The 17,015-nt window shown below is 44.3% G+C and overlaps 1 protein-coding gene across 2 annotated transcripts in view; it reads left to right on the top strand.

Moving 5' to 3' along the window:
• SLC6A2 (solute carrier family 6 member 2) overlaps window positions 1-17,015 on the top strand; it is a 68,016-nt gene that overhangs the window by 13,630 nt on the left and 37,371 nt on the right. For both annotated transcript variants that reach the window (XM_028740126.2, XM_028740125.2), the window contains 2 exons: window positions 8,839-8,970; window positions 11,548-11,788. In XM_028740126.2, coding sequence (XP_028595959.1) covers window positions 8,839-8,970; window positions 11,548-11,788 — 373 coding nt within the window. The remainder of the gene's footprint in view (window positions 1-8,838; window positions 8,971-11,547; window positions 11,789-17,015) is intronic.

Raw genomic sequence — 17,015 nt, 5'->3', positions numbered from 1 at the left:
AACTTGGCTGTTTTGCTACTTGCTCCTAACTCCAGGGCATTTATGAAAAAGTTACAAAGCACAGGTTCCAGAAGTGATTCTTGGCGGGGGGGGGGGGGTGTCCTACTTTTTACATCCCTTCATTGTAAAACAAAAGTAACAAGAACTCTGTATATTTATTCTGACTTTCTGCTTCCTTGGAACTTTGGAAGGGAGGTCCGACAGCTCGCCTGTCAATCATCTGACATATTTATGACATCAGATAATTGGTGCATTATCCTGCCCACCTGTTGAAGTCCTTTGCTCAGTATTTGGTAAGTGCTCAACTGCCAGCTGGTTGTTGGGCGCTTGGAAAGTGCAGTGCAAGGTGTTTTGCAAACCATATGCCCAGTGCTTGGGAAGTGCAAGGACTGGGGAAAACTGCAGCCTCATGGGACAAATTGACCTGCAAGTTGTAGGTTCTCCATTCTTGCTTTCTGCCTATAATATATATGCTCTCATTTGAAACCAAGAACTCCATCTTACCCATCTTGGTTTGGAGGCTCCTAGCATTAGCATATAAATGCTTTCAGTATTTACAGTGTCTTTCTCCAAAAGTCTTTGGCATGTTTACTTTGTTCTATGGTGCTTTGTACTCTTTGAATTGCTGTCATGTCCCCCTTGTGCACACTGATTCCCTAGTTCTACACCACTCCCATTTGCACCATCCTAAACAATTTAACCCTCATCCCTTGGGTATGATTTACCCTGAACTGGAGACTCCTCATCTACTGTCAGCTTTCTGAAAGTTGCTCTGCCAGAATTTTGGCTGTCATGTCCAACAATCTGTTTCCATTCTGGTTCACACAGAGCCCTTCTTCTTTGTATAGTCCTGGCTTGTCCCAAAATGCTCTCCAGCACCTACCAGATCCAGGCATCTTTTCCTGACACCAGTGTCATGGCTACCAGCCATGATGGCTAAGCTCTGTCTCAGGGTGGCCCAACTTTTCATACCAAGTGGGCCACAAGAATACTTTGACACAGAACCCACAGGTGCACACTGCCTTATTGGACCGGTGTGTGTGTGTGTGTGTGTTAATGAACATTTCCCCAGCTCTTGCACTGCCTTCCCAAAGCTGGGAAAGCACTAACTAGGCTTTGGGAAGGAGGCAGGAGGACTCTTGAACCCCGCTACAGCCTCGTGTCTCTTTCCCAAAGCCCAGCACCATGCTTGAGGGCAGGGCCGTCTTAAGCATAGCCGGTGCCATGGTGCAAAGATCCCTCCGGCGCCCCTCCAAAACAAGAGAGGGGGCAGTTGAAAATGTCCTCTGCCTCCCCCACCGCCCCGATCCCCAGTGTGATCAAGCAGGAAAACGTGCTGGAGGACATGCTCTCTGGCGTCAGGGCACCCAAGAAGGCAGCCCAGGAAGGCTGCACACCGCCTTTCGCCAGGAAGCAGGAGGAGGACAATGACCGGGAGCAGGGCTGTCTTTAGCAGATTCAGAGGCTTGGGGTCCTAAGCCTCTGTGTGGATCGCTGTCCTCCTGCAGAGGCTTGGGAGGGAAGCTGCACGCCCACCAGCCCACCAGTTGGTGGGGCGCAGCTGGCGGGTGTGCAGGGAACGGGGAGGCTGCCGGCAAAGCTGCACATCTCCCCCACTGAGAGGCCGGCGCCTTGGCGCAACGAACCACTAAGACCAATGGGAAAGACGGCTCTGCTTGAGGACTGGGCTGGGGTTGTCAAATGTTGCCGAGGGCCACCAAAAAGGCCTTGGGGGATCAGCTTGCTGTATCTCCATGTGCTTCTGAATACCAGTTATTGAAAACCACAGGGGAGAGTACTCTTGTGTTCAGGTCCTGCTTGCATATTTCTCCTCAAGCACCTGGTTGACCACTGAGAGAACAGGATAATGGACTAGATGGGCCATTGGCCCAATCCAGCAGGACTCGTCTTATGTTCTTATATCCAGGTGGGGCTAGGACAAAGCTTACCTGAATGAAAGCTTGGAGAGCCACAGCCTGTCATTGTAGACAATACTGAGCTAGGTGGCCAATGGTATGACTCAGTATAAGGCAGCTTCCTTTGGTTCACTAAGCACATGCCCACAACCTCTATCCACCAGGGACATTCTGTACAATACATCCGGCAATCTAACAGCATACCAGTTATTGCTGTTTATTGAGATAATTTTATTTGGAGCCTGGGTCATGAAATGGTGAGGTGAGGATAGTCTGTCCCAGCCTTATCTCACTGGTGCACTGAACTCACATAGCTGCCCAACTCACGTGTTTCCTTGGCTTGCGGATTAGGGCCTGAGATGCTTCTTCGAGTGGGGCTCTCCTCTTGCTCACAGAGCTTTGATCAAAGCTTCCCTGATGGTTTTCTATAGAATGAAGAAAATGCTGCTTAAGAAGGGGGGGGGAGGGAATCATTAGCAGTGTGGGAGGATTCACTCTTCTGTTATGTGTTCAGTCCCTTTCATTTGGGGGAGCCTCAAATATATATATTATTTTCTTCAGGCCACAAGGTGGAGCCATGTAACTTTAAAATAATAATTAACGTACAACGTATATAAATGTATATGCTACATATTACCAGCTCCTGAAGAAGTCAAGTAGATAATTTCAGGAGTATTTCTTTATTTTTATTTTTCGTAGTACCAAATCTTTGGTACACGTTTTCCCAACCTGGCACCTTCTAAATATTTGGACTACTCAGTGGTGCTAGCTGAAGGGTTGTAGCCCCAATCATCTGGAAGGCACCAGTTTGAGAAAGTCCTCTCTGGAATCGTAAACATGTACTTTACAGCTGGGAAAAGGACAAATCTGCTGAGCACCAGTTTTAAACACCAGCCATCAAATCATCTGTACATCATATTTAGCTGGTCAGATATTCACGTGTACCACAGAATGAAATCTCCCTGATCCCGTACAGCTGAATTTGGTTCAAGGCAAATGATGCAACTCCTGTGCTGAAGCTAAGCAGGTCTTGTTCTGTGTCTGAGGCTACTTAGGAAAGCCATGATAGAAGAAATGTGGATGATAGGTTTGTGAATAAACACAATCCAATTAGCAAACTTGAGATTGGAGTTCTCTTCAGCTTTTGGTTCAGCTTTTACTTTCAGAGTAAAAACAGGGATGTGGAGCCTTTTCCCTTTCCCTCAGAAGTACCGTAACTTTCTGAGGACTGAATGCCAATTATAGGTGGGGCTGGAGCCCAAAGGCGGGCAGGGCCAGAAGTAATATGTAGGTAGAGCAACAAGTGTGACTCCCTAGCCCTTTCAGAGAGGGGCCCAGAGAGACCCAGGTTTAAAAAGGTTGCAACATTTGAGACTTTTTAGTTTTGAGAAAAGACAAGAAGAGGTGATACGGTAGATGTATTGTGGTAAAACTGGATAGAGAAAAGTTCCTCTCTCATAGCACTAGAGCTCATGGACATGCAATGAAGCTGAATGTTGGAAGATTCAGGAGGGATAAAAGAAAGCTCTTCTTCAACCAACACAGAGCTAAACTGAGTCACTAGGCCTGTGGCTGCTCCTCCAGACATAAAGGACAGCAGATCTGACCTGGTGTTTGTTTTTGTTGTTGTTTTATTTGGAGTAGCTTCTGCTGAAGTAAACACCTGCGAAGTTTGGAGCTATGCAGAATGCTTTGTTTTCATAAGCAGCATGGAGGCTTCTTCTATCCAGTGAACAATTTTTGTATCATTCAGAGAATGGATACCTGCTTTGTATGCAGAGAAGAACAGATTCAGTTAAAGCTGATTTTCTGTTGTATCATTTTATACTTTACATATTGTTGTAACAAGCACCCGCTCCCCTCTGGATGAAATTGCAGAGCGAGAACTATTTCTTAAAAGGCTGTGAAATCTGGAAAGCAGAATTTCCACCTTTACAGGGCACTATGTATGTTTAATTTGGAAGAGAAACAGACTATTTAAACAAAAACAAAAACCTGAGGTTTATGAGCACTGTTACAAGATGTGAAAGTGTGTGTGCAGGGTGGCGGTGGCGGGGTATAATTTCTCCCTTACAGTGTCTCATCTTGCACACTTGAGCTTTTCAGGATAAGACTTGTAAATGAACACTTTGATGTCAAATAACAGTCACGTGGTTTGGAATAACAAGGGTAGGAAGTGCTCTGTCAAAGCATTCAGAAGAGATTGCAGGATCAAAAGGGAGCAGCTGGATGTGATTTGCATCTCTGCAGGACTTTTTTTGCCAACATTGGGAATCACAGCTCTTCCTGGGGGTGGAGAGGTCAGCCGTGGCTGAAGGAACTGAAATATTACACTGAGATCATTAGTTGCACGGCTGTGTAAACCTTCCTATGAGCACCTTAAGGTGGGTGTCCAAAGAGGTTCACTGTTGCCACAGATCAAAGCTGAGGGACACCTTGAAGCTCCCATCTTTGAACTTTATCTGTACTTGAGATCCGTTATGATCTCTGGTTGTGTATCTGCTACAGCTTCATGGGTTGCTTATTTCACAAAATCTGTATACTGCTTGAATGAAAGAAAACAACAACCTAAAAGTGTTTTACAGAAATAATAAAACAAAACAAACATCACTAAAAAAAGAGAGAGTTAAAAATGACTTTAACCATTCCAAAAAGATTGAAATCAACGATAAGCTAAAAACCAGACTAAAGTGCGTGTCTGCTAGAGTTTCACATGTCTGGAGAGACTTGCCTAAACAAAAATGGTTTAGCAGGTGCAGAAAAGAGTACAATGAGTTTCGGGGTGTGGATGCTGCCATATGGTGTTTTTAGAAATGTGGAAGTGGCTGAGTGGAGATATATAGGGTAAAGTGATTTCTCAGGTCAAGAATATGGAAGAAATTTGATTTAGTTTGCCTTTAAAGGTGGACCTCCCTATTTTGCACTTTCCATGACAATACACATAATGAAAGACAGTTATCTTTTGAAATTCAGTTTTTGGAATATGGCAATGCATTTCTCTAGTCAAGTCATGTGTTCAGAAAACGGGTAAAGTAGGGTAAAGTCTGCATACAAATGCATATGTAAGTGAACATACAAAAATGCATTCTATTAGGGGGGATGGCTTTACAAAAATGTGTATGTTGTGACTCTTCAGTTTAAGGGATGCATCCTGTTTCAGCCATCACTTACTTAGACAGTGTCAGGGAGACTTGAACCGAAGCTTCAGCAATGCCTCCCATCCAGTTTGAAACCATTCCAGACGCTGCAAATGCACTAGCAGTTTTATTGCTGTACCACTAGGAGATGCATTTGAGTGGCAGCAACGTGGCGTCCTTGTTCCAGAGGGGCACTGGTACCATGGGCTCATCTTGCCAACGTATTCTAGGGCCTGCAATCCATGCAAATGCTTTTCTTGCTCAGAGTCCTCTAAGACCTGCTGCCTCTGCGTAAGGCTTAGTCTAAGGCTGGTGCTTGCTGAAGCAACATCAACATGACTCTGGAGGGCCACAGGCTCTTTATCTGTGTTATGATGCAAGCACTCACTTTGTCATTGACAGGAGTGGGAAAATGGTCCTCTGAGAAAGGGCTGCAGCATTTATAATTGAGGGGGAAAGGGTGGGGCGTGATAGAGGCGTATGAAATTGCGCATGACATGGAAGTTTTTATTTTTCTCTAGTTAGAAACCGATTGGGGAATTCGCAGACTGACAATGGACTAAGGTAGTACTTCTTCACATATTGCTTGGTGAAGTGCCAGCACTTTTTTATAGAAAAAAAGGCTCTAGAACTGCCCCCTCTCCCCTGCCTTGCTCCCACCTTGCTCTTACCCCCCTGCTCTTAGCCCCTTCCATGGCGGGCTGCTGCTGTGGTCACAGTGATCCATATCTGATCATGGTGGTGGCAGCAGGTTTCTTGATGTGAGGGAGAGGCGGGCAGAGGGAGTGGGCAGGGGCTGCCAAGTCAGAGCCAACCAGCCTCTAGGAGGGAGAGAGAAGGGGAGTTGGGAGTGAGGGGGAGATAGGGGAAGCGGGGGGGGGGGGGGCTGGAGGGGTGGACAAGAGGATGATTGAACCTAGAGCAGAAAATCTCACAAGCACCTCTTGGGTAGAAAATCAAACCATAATAAATAAGGAGGGAGGGAGGTGGCAATAAAGCAGAATGAGGCGGCGGCGGGTGGAAAACTCAGACAGCAGTGGCAGCGGCGCTTCAAATCTCTTGGAAAGGCTGACCCAGCGGCTGCTGAAGGGACAGGCAGAGATAGATTTTTTTACATATGTATATATAGTGCACTTCTTTTTTGCGGGAGGGGGGGGAGAGACAAAAGGTGCCGGGACTGCGCTCCAGTGTGTTCCGGTTCAAAAAAAGTACTGCCCTTAGCCTAAGGTTACCAGATTTTTTTCAATGAATCCAGGGACACTTTTCAACTTCAATGGATTTTGTATGGGGACTGATTTGTAAATCCGGGGACTGTCCCCAGGAAACGGGGACATCTGGTGACCTTACCTTAGCCACAGGGAACATAGGAAGTCATCCTGTACTGAGCCACACTATTGAGCCTTCTGCTTCTATGATGTCAATGCTAACTAGAGCAGGGGCTGTCCAGGGTTTCAGGCCGAGTCTCCCCCCCCCAGTCCAACCTGAAGATGCCCGTGATCGATCTTGAGAGCTTCTGCATGAAAAGCAGATTCTCTACCATTGAGCTGTGTGACAACCCTTCTCCTGCTACAACCTTGGAAGGTAGAGGCACTTTCTGCTTCAGTTTCTTGGCTGCAGAAACATCCCTTGTGAATTAAAACACAGTTGATTGTGGCACAGTGATAAGAGCCTTAAGTGTAATCTTGAGACGCTCGTGTTTTTTGTTTGATCCTGCTCTGGGCAGAATTTTCAATCATCTACCTCCTATTGGCTTCTGCATTAATCCTCTTGAAAGACACACGTAGCTTATTTCAGATGTTTTAAAGCACTTTTCTTCACCTTAGTGTGCAGTGGCTCTCAGTGATCCTTCTCCTCTCTGCCCCTCTTGACCCTTTTCTAAGAAGCTATTTTCTCTTTCCTCTCCAGAATGTGCTCCTTTCAGAATGGTTGTCTGGAAGCTTGTTTGCTTATTTGGGTTTTTTGACTCTGACAATCAAGGAGGAGTGAGCTAAAAAAAGAAAGAAAGTATTAAAACATTTTGAAGATCTGACTTCAAGAAAGAAAGAAAGAAAGAAAGAAAGAAAGAAAGAAAGAAAGAAAGAAAGAAAGAAAGGCATTTGCAAATCCAACACTTGACCCTGCCTCTCTCTGGCAGTTGCTACAGCTGAAGTGTTGGACACTTTAAAGTAGCAATCCAGTCTTAAAGGGATTTATATGCGAAATTTGGTGGAATCCAAAATGACTGATCTTTGTTCACATCAGATCATGTCTTGCATATTTTAATTTATTTGTTTAAAAGCATTGCTTGACAGCTTTAATATGTTAAAAATCTCTTAAGTGGGTGTATTCTTTACACTGATTTATTTATTCAGTCTATCATTAATTTATTGATTACCTTCCTTCGCCCTAAAGTCTCAGGGTGGGTTTAGAGCATTAAAACACTACATAAAAGCAATTTAAAACAGCTATGCCCCACCCTTGCTCCAGAAGGTTACCAGGCCACCAAACCTATCAATAATAATAATAGCAATAATAGCAATAATAGCAATATATATTAAGCATTATAAAAGCAGTTAAAAGCAAACTCTTAACCAGTGATTTCAGGGTTGCCAGGCATGGTATTCTTCTGAGCTTATAGTGTGACAGAAAAGATTTTTGGAAGATGCTCTTTTGAAATACCAATCCTCTGGTTACCAGCATCTCAGAGGGGCCTGGGGGTGGGGGCTGTTGTTGTTGGGCTTCTTTGTTTTGTACCGCAGTGTCTGTCAACTCCCCAAATGGATGCATGCAATCTGCCTGATTCTTATTTTATTTGATCTTGAACATCCCCCATTAACGCTTGTTACACTTTGATATTTAAATTAGCCGTGTCCTGATGAGAGAATGCATTTGCTTTCCCAGAGAGACTGTATCGCGGGGATGGATTTACTCAGCCAAGTGTTGTAGCTATTGCTGTATACACACACACACACACACACACACACACACACACACACACACACTAAAACATTATATTATATCACACATCTGGAATGTTGCTCAGTGCATTGAACACTGTCCAGCCACACAAAGCTTAGCAAATGGGCAGTTGAAAAGTTGGGAGGGAGGGAGACAATGCGAGGTTCTGTGTCTGCAGTGGAAAATGGTGTGGGATGCAGGAAGGGAATCCAGGGACTCAGCTATACAGCTGCAAACAACATTTTAAGTGTGTTTTAAGTGCATTATTAAGGGGCGTGGGTGGCGCTGTGGGTTAAGCCACAGAGCCTAGGACTTGCCGATCAGAAGGTCAGCGGTTCGAATCCCGCGATGGGGTGAGCTCCTGTTGCTCGGTCCCTGCTCCTGCCAACCTAGCAGTTCGAAAGCACAAAAGTGCAAGTAGATAAATAGGTACTGCTCCAGCGGGAAGGTAAATAGTGTTTCCGTGCGCTGCTCCGGTTTGCCAGAAGCAGCTTAGTCATGCTGGCCACATGACCCGGAAGCTGTACGCCGGCTCCCTTGGCCAGTAAAGCAAGATGAGCGCCGCAACCCCAGAGACGGTCACGACTGGACCTAATGGTCAGGGGTCCCTTTACCTTTAAGTGCATTATTATACAAATGAGTCACTAGATGACGATGGTGAGCTAATGGGAAATTCAACATATATTTTAAAACTTTCTTTTAAAAGAGCATTTTCATAGTGCTTTTTTTATATATGTCTAGATTCAGCCCAGGAAGCATTGCTGGGTTAAAATGGGTTGCATAATTAGAAGCATAGAATTGTAGAGTTGGAGCTTGGTTGATCTCTGTCTTGGTGCTTCTGTTTCCAGGTGCCTTCCTCATACCTTACATACTCTTCCTCGTCATTGCTGGGATGCCCTTATTCTACATGGAACTAGCTTTGGGCCAGTATAACAGAGAAGGGGCTGCCACCGTATGGAAAATCTGTCCACTTTTTAAAGGTAAATCCCAGGCTTTCTGCTTAATATATTTGCAATATCTTCTGGAGTTCCTTGATATTGAACGCATCTCCGAGGCTTGCATTGAAAGTTTTTGGCAAGGCCAGAATAGCTAACATCTGTATTTTGAGAGTCACTTGTCACTAATGCCTTTATTGCTCATCAGCAAAAAAAATCGACTTTAGGGCAGCCTTCAGTAACTTGGTGCCTTCCAGATGTTTTTGCACTACAATTTCCATCAGCCCCAGCCAGCAATGGTGCACTGGCCGAGGCTGACAGGAGTTGTATTCCCAAACATCTGGAAGGCACCAAGTTGGTGAAAGCAGATATAGCAGGAAGATAGACACTATTTTGCATGAAAATGTAGAGGAGATTTATAAAAAAGGTTCCTCCAGGGAAAGTGTTAGCTATTTGACAAGTCTAAAAATATCTGGGCAAATGCTGATGAACTATCCCTGCCCAAAAGCATTCACCTTATTAACAACAAAAAGATGCCGTGCTCATCAACAGGTCTGCACGAATCCCCAAAACAGTCTTTAATAAAACTGTAGTGAATTATTATAAGGATGCTGGATTAGACGGCACATTGGTTTCACCCAGGAGGCTCCTCTGTTCTTTTGCTGTCACCGTTGCAAAACTGCTAGCAAAAGTGAAAACAACAACAGGGGTGGAGTCTGGTGCAACCTCACCCTGAGCTAGGCCAAAATTTGGTGCACCACCCCTGCAGCCCTCATGCAGTGCCAGGCTTTGGGAAGGAGGTGGGAGGCTCTGGCAGAATCCTAGAGGCTTCCCTCCTCCTTCCCAAAGCTGGGAAAGTGGTAACTAAGCTTTGTGAAGGAGGTGAGAGGACTCTAGGCCCCTGCCAGAGACCTCAAGCTTCTTTCCCATAGCCGGGCAAGTGCTTCTATCTACTCAGTACCCAGTGCAGGGGAACTGGCCAGGCTGCCCTAAAACTGCCTCTGATAATAACAACAACAACAACAACAACAACTATTATTATTATTATTATTATTATTATTATTATTATTATTATTATTGCCTGCCTCACCTGAACAATAGGAACAGCCATGGTGGATCTCTGTGTGTTGCCATTTAAACTCTAGTACATTTGGACCCAGAGTAAAAATGTAGCTGTTGATGAAATGCTGGTAGCGGGGAAGCCTTAGACAGAGCCCAGTTCAAAGCTCTAGCTTTGGGTGTCATGGGCTGCAAACTGCTCCAGAGCTCTCATTTTCATGGTTTTTCATGAATTTGAATCTTTAGTAGTGATGATAAGCCAACAGTTTATTCCTAATTAGTTAAAAACACTTCTAATGGGGAGGGGGAGGGAGAGAGAGAAGTTGGCTAATTTTAGTTTGCTGCACCTGGAAAGACCCTTTGGACCAGAAAGCAAACAGACATTAAACACAACAGGCTAATATTAGCTATAAATGGCAGTGCTGTAAAATCTGGGACTTGGTGGTAATGATGTGAGCCCGCCGTGTTTGGCACCAGGAGCGTACCCTGCAATCACTGTGGAAGTATTCATTCAAATGTTGGGATAAGAAGGCTGCCTTCAACCACTTGGGTGTCACCCAGCTGTTGTAAATAGCAGGCTGTGTCCAGATTTGCTTCTCAAATTTACTCTAATGACATGCTAGAATAATATACCCCACGGGTGCTATTCTGGATTTTCAGTTTGGGTTTACACTACTTTTGTACACATTTTTGCTAGGATTGACAAGCCAATCAATTAACCGGTCAGATCATCAGTTTACGCCTGTTTGTTTCACTACTGTTAAATGCTGTCAAATATTCCAACATACAGGTCACAGATTACCTTTGCAAGAGCCTTTCAAATGTTGCTATTACTTTCTACTATTGGAATTTTTGTATATTTCAGTAGCTGGGCACCTTTGGGAGGAAATGCAGGAATAATAATAATAATAATAATAATAATAATAATAATAATAAGTGTAAAACATGACCCTGCTGTAAAAACCCAAGAGAAGAACTATGCTATGAATTATTTGCATTTACAGTTTACAATAATTCACTGCACTTTCCTTAAAAAGTTAATTTACATGTTTTCACAATATGTTAGCTTTTTTTGTAATTAGCATAAGTATTTGGGTTGCTTGATTTAATTATGGTGATTTCTCCCCTACCTTTCAAGTAAAAGGCTCTCGGTTTTCTGCTGTAGGTATTTAAGCAGAGACTGGACAAGTCATCTCTCAGGGATTCTGCAGTTGCACCCTGCATTGCAGATCCTGCTTTGAGCAGAGGGCTGGACTTGATTACTTTCAAGGTCCCTTCCAACTCAATTTTTTAATTAAATTTGGCATCCATATGGTCAGAAATACAACAAAGCAGGGAAACACAAAGGCTGTGCCTTGATTGACCAGCCTATGTACCCCACCCTGAATGAAAGCTTCCCAGCACCAAGCAAACGCCTTGGTGTGAAATTATTATTGTTAATAATATTTGGCAAATAGTTGGTTGGGGTGATGAGCAATACCACTCTCTTCTAGCCCTCACTAGGAAGATGAACCAAATGTGACTTACAGCTTCATGTGTAATCTGGTTTTCCTTTGTCTTCAGGTGTAGGCTATGCTGTGATACTCATAGCTCTATACGTGGGTTTCTACTACAACGTTATCATAGCTTGGTCTCTGTATTATCTGTTTGCATCCTTCACACTGGAGGAGCTTCCCTGGACGAAGTGTGGCAACCCCTGGAACAGCCCCAACTGCATAGACCCCAAACTCATCAATGCCTCGACATTTGCCGCTGGAACCACTTATTCCAAGTACAAGATAACTCCTGCAGCTGAATTTTATGAGTAAGTTTGGGGCTCCTTGTGGCTTTCACTTTTGGAAAACAGTTTGCAGTTTCTCTGGGATGTATTTAAGGGCCTCTTCTGACATCCCTTTAAATATGCATTCATGATTATTTGTGCTCATGATGGTTGTCACCAGTGCTTTTTTTCTAGAGAAATAGGTGTCAGTATTCAGCATGAAGTTGTTACAGTAAGTGTCATACTTTTTAACGACAACCCCCCCCCCCAAAAAAAAGGTGCCGGTACTGCGTAGCCTTGAGTACCCTGGGGGGGAGCACTGGTCATCACAATAGTTATACACAATCACCCTTTTTTTTACACAATCTCACTTTCATTATCATTTGAACCTGCTAAAAATTGGGATGGCCAAGCTGCTTCATTTACAATTGGTGCATGCCCTGTAGCTTCCTGCTCAAACCCTGCAACTTTTTATACCATAGTTGTCCTGGGTTTGTGCATTTCCCCCACTTTTGTAGCTCAAGGCAACAATAACGTTGTAACATTTGGGAAACACCACAGGAAGACTAATAAAGCTGATTGATATGTGGGCAATCCAGCATTTTTTAAAAAAGTAAAGGACCCCTGACAGTTAAGTCCAGTCGCGAACAACTCTGGGGTTGTAGCGCTCATCTCGCTTTACTGGCCGAGAAACCAGCGTTTGTCCACAGACAGTTTTTCCGGGTCATGTGGCCAGCATGACTAAGCCGCTTCTGGTGAAATCAGAGCAGTGCACAGAAACACTGTTTACCTTCCCGCCAGAGTGGTACCTATTTATCTACTTGCATTTTGACGTGCTTTCGTACTGCTAGGTTGGCAGGAGCTGGGACCGAACAACGGGAGCTCACCCTGTTGTGGGAATTCGAACTGCCGACCTTCCGATCAGCAAGCCCTAGGCTCAGTGGTTTACACCACAGTGCCACCCACGTCCAGCATTACTCTACCATTAAATGTACTCTTATTGCATCAATGACTTGTTGCCAACCTCTCCACTAATCTGAAGGGAGCCTAAGTCATGCTCCACCATTCATTTTTTGGCATGGGGGCACTTGTGTATTTTTGAGTGAGTATTGTGGACACCACTGCCTCTATCCACTTATTTTTCCTCTGCCTCAGATCAGCCGCTTTTCCTGGGGACAAGAAGCATGATTGCACCTGTACACAAACTTTGCTTTCAAGAGATCTGGATAAAAGTTCTATCTAATAGAATTAACCTGAACCTTGAAAAGCACATAGAGATGAAAGTGGAAGTGGGAAAGAGTACCCTTCTTCCATCCTCCGTCTCCTCGATCTACTTTTCAGGGGAGAAAAAAGTAACCAGGGGGCAAGTTAAACCCCTGATATCTCCTGGAAGGGCTGGAAGAGAACCCTATCTGCAAACTTTGAGAGCTGCTGCCAGTCAATACTGAGCTAGAAGAACCAATAGTTTGACTGAGTATGAGTCAGCTTCCTGTGTCCCTTTGTTCCCCTTTACCCACTCAACAATGGAAATAAGTTTCCTGAGTCTGAATGATGTATTCAGGATGGAGCAATTGACGATTCAGATCCTCTTGTAGCCATTGATACCACTGTTTGTGGATTGCTGCTGACACATCTGTGGGACCTAGTGGATGCTTCAGTTTCATTATCTTTGAGCCCCTTTCGGTGTGTGTTATTAAATGGCACAGAATTCATGATTGTTACTACCCAAGGCACAATGTAAAATACTAAGTGGCTGTCTATTGCAACACCCACACCCACAGGTCTCTATTATTTGATCTAGGCAGTAATTATGGCAGTGGAAGTGGAAATAGACGTGTAGTGTTTTCTATTATTTCCTCTATAGTTGTATCAAAAAGATAATGCAAGAGAGAAGTCCGGAAAGTGGTGCTCCTTACTCAAGTTGGCCTCACAACACAGGGATGGAGCAATTTCCCTCTCAGCAAAGTTTATTTGTTTAACAATCTGTTTCGCATTGTAGTATTAATGTGTTTTCTTTTTAGAAGACAAACAAATACATTGACCAGTTTTAGAACCATGGGATCATTTATTACCTTTAAATCTTTAACCATTTCCCCTCATTATTTTGATAAGCTTCAACAGGCATAATCAAATGCCACATAATACTAAAAACAAATAATAAAAATAAAAGCAGCTATTTTCTCCTACCGTCTCTAATCTAGCACCTTTCAGATGTTACTGGACTACAATTTCCATCTTCCCTGACAGTTGGCCATGCTGGCTGGGGCTGATGGGAGTTGGTGCCTGACGACATCTGGAGGGTCAGAGGTGTAATGAATGTTCATAATGGTTTTGCCATTAGTTATTATTATTATTATTATTATTATTATTATTATTATTATTATTATTAATTATATTTATATACCGCCCTTCATCTGAGGATCACAGGGAGGTTTACAATATAACAACACAAGAATACATACTATGTTGTTTAGTCGTTTAGTCGTGTCCGACTCTTCGTGACTCCATGGACCAGAGCACGCCAGGCATTCCTGTCTTCCACTGCCTCCCGCAGTTTGGTCAGACTCATGTTTGTAGCTTCGAGAACACTGTCCAACCATCTCAACCTCTGTCGTCCCCTTCTCCTTGTGCCCTCCATCTTTCCCAACATCAGGGTCTTTTCCAGGGTGTCTTCTCATGAGGTGGCCAAAGTATTGGAGCCTCAGCTTCACGATCTGTCCTTCCAGTGAGCACTCAGGGCTGATTTCCTTAAGAATGGATACATTTGATCATCTTACAGTCCATGGGACTCTCAAGAGTCTCCTCCAGCACCATAATTCAAAAGCATCAACCTTCTTGATGGTCCAGCTCTCACTTCCATACATCACTACTGGGAAAACCATGGCTTTAACTATACGGACCTTTGTTGGCAAGGTGATGTCTCTGCTTTTTAAGATGCTGTCTAGGTTTGCCATCGCCTTTCTCCCATACATACTATAGTAACACACAATAACCTTCACACAGTTTAAAAGGCCATAGATTGTTTAATTAGCTGAACGCCTTAGGGAAGTGGAATGTTTTTGCCTTGTGCCTAAAGATATGAAAAGGAACGAAGGCATGATCTAGGGCACGGGGGAAATGGGGAAGGCTGTGCTGTAGATAAAAACAACCAAGAACAGCTTTATCATTTTCTTCTTGCAAATGTAACATCCCACATTAACCTTGGTTTGGTTTGGTTTGGTTTGGTTTTTATGTGTTTGTCTCATGAAGTTCTGTTTTGTTATTTGGGTTATATGGACAAAATTTAATAAAAATATATTTTTTTTAAATCAGAAGTTTGGAGGGACACTTTTATAGTCTGACTCACAGCTGTTAGGCTGTGCCCCTGAATCCATGTGCTGACAGAAACGACTTCGAAGTGGAAGTCTTCATATACAGTGGTGTAGCGTGGGTTGTCAGCACCCGGGGCAAGGCAAGTAATTTGCGCCCCCTAACCCATGGATTTGCGCCCCCTAACCCGTGGATTTGCGCCCCCTAACCTGTGGATTTGCCCTAACCCCAGATGTTGCGCCCAGTGCGGCCGGCCCCCCTGCACCCCCCACGCTACGCCACTGTTCATATGCACAGCTGTGCATACCAAAACTCACATGCAATTGGTCCATGAAAACATAGGAGGCATCATTATACCTGGTCAGTCCATTGGCAGCGGCTCTCCAGGGTTTCTCTAGGTGTCTCTCCCATCTCTACCTGGAGATGCACCTTCTGCATCCAATCAGATGTTTTACCACTGAGCTATGTCCCTAATCACTGTTCTATAGAGACAGTTTTGAGATAACTTCTGGGATCTATTTTTGAAAAATGTGTCCCCATTGCCTCTCTGTCCCAGCATGCCTCAGCTTCATTACTCTGAAAGCAATTCCCTTCAGCCATACCTTAAGCTTGAAACAGCTGCACGAGAGGGTTTGAACCTGTTATTTTCCACATGCAAATTTGTGGGTGGTGAAAACTGGGGAATTATTTTGCTGAGTTTTCCCCCAGGAGAGGAGAAAATCTCTGAACAATATCTATAGAGATATGGTTTCTACGTCATGTGTTTAAGAGTAGGGTGTTTGTTTTTTCTGGCTCCATCTTAAAGACCAAGATTGAAAAACAAAGTGGGCACATCTCATCAAGGCATTTCACATTCTTTTAAATTCTGTTTCCTGTTTAGGCTTCATGTCCTTTTAACGACGACATAAAGCGTGGACTTTCAATACAAGTCACAAAGGAAAAATTGAATCCACAATAGAGGGCAATCTAAGGGTCTTGGGTTTAGTTTGTATCCCTAATGACCATAATCTTTTTTCTTTTCTTTTTGTCAGAGGTCTCTAAGGCTCCATCTATACCATGTATATAAAGCTGTATCATACTCCATTAAACAGCCATGCCCCCCCCCCCGAATCCTGGGAAATGTAATTTGCTAAGCCTGCTGAGAGTTGTAATGAGACCCCTATTTCCCCCCAGAGCACTACAAACTACAATCCTAACCCTCTATTTGCCTCACCAAGCTACCATTTCCAGAGTCCCCTGGCAAGAGGGATTGACTGTTTAAATCACTCTAGTATTGTAGCTCTGGGAGGGGAAATGAGATGTATTTAAAGGTAAAGGGACCCCTGACCATTAGGTCCAGTCGTGACCGACTCTAGGGTTGTGGCGCTCATCTTGCTTTATTGGCCAAGGGAGCTGGCATACAGTTTCCAGGTCATGTGGCCAGCATGACTAAGCCGCTTCTGGCGAACCAGAGCAGCGCACGAAAACACCGTTTACCTTCCCGCTGGAGCAGTACCTATTTATCTACTTGCACTTTGAGGTGCTTTCGAACTGCTAGGTTGGCAGGAGCAGGGACCAAGCAACGGGAGCTCACCCCGTCACAGGGATTCGAACCGCCGACCTTCTGATCGGCAAGTCCTAGGCTCTGGTTTAACCCACAGTGCCACCCGCATCCCATGAGATGTATTTATGGGAGAACAAACGGTGCACTTTGCCCAGGGCAACAAATTCATGGGAGCATTTGCAATACCACGGGGGGGGGGGGATGAACTCTTAGCTTTCATTTTTTAAAAAGTTCTCTCCACTATGAGAAAAGGATGCTGGACTAGATGGGTCATGGGCCTGATCCAAGAGGCTCATTTTAGGGTCTTGGGCTTGGAGGGATGAATTTACCCTTCTGGGCCAGAGGTTCCACACCCCTACTCTAAAGCAAGAGTGTATATCCGGGGTATTTTCACAGCTAAGGCAAAACCTGTGTAGAGTG

Source organism: Podarcis muralis, chromosome 7 (assembly GCF_964188315.1).
Source record: "Podarcis muralis chromosome 7, rPodMur119.hap1.1, whole genome shotgun sequence".
In the NCBI taxonomy this organism is placed as follows: Eukaryota; Metazoa; Chordata; class Lepidosauria; order Squamata; family Lacertidae; genus Podarcis; species Podarcis muralis.
This window is presented reverse-complemented; position numbering and strand designations above follow the sequence as displayed.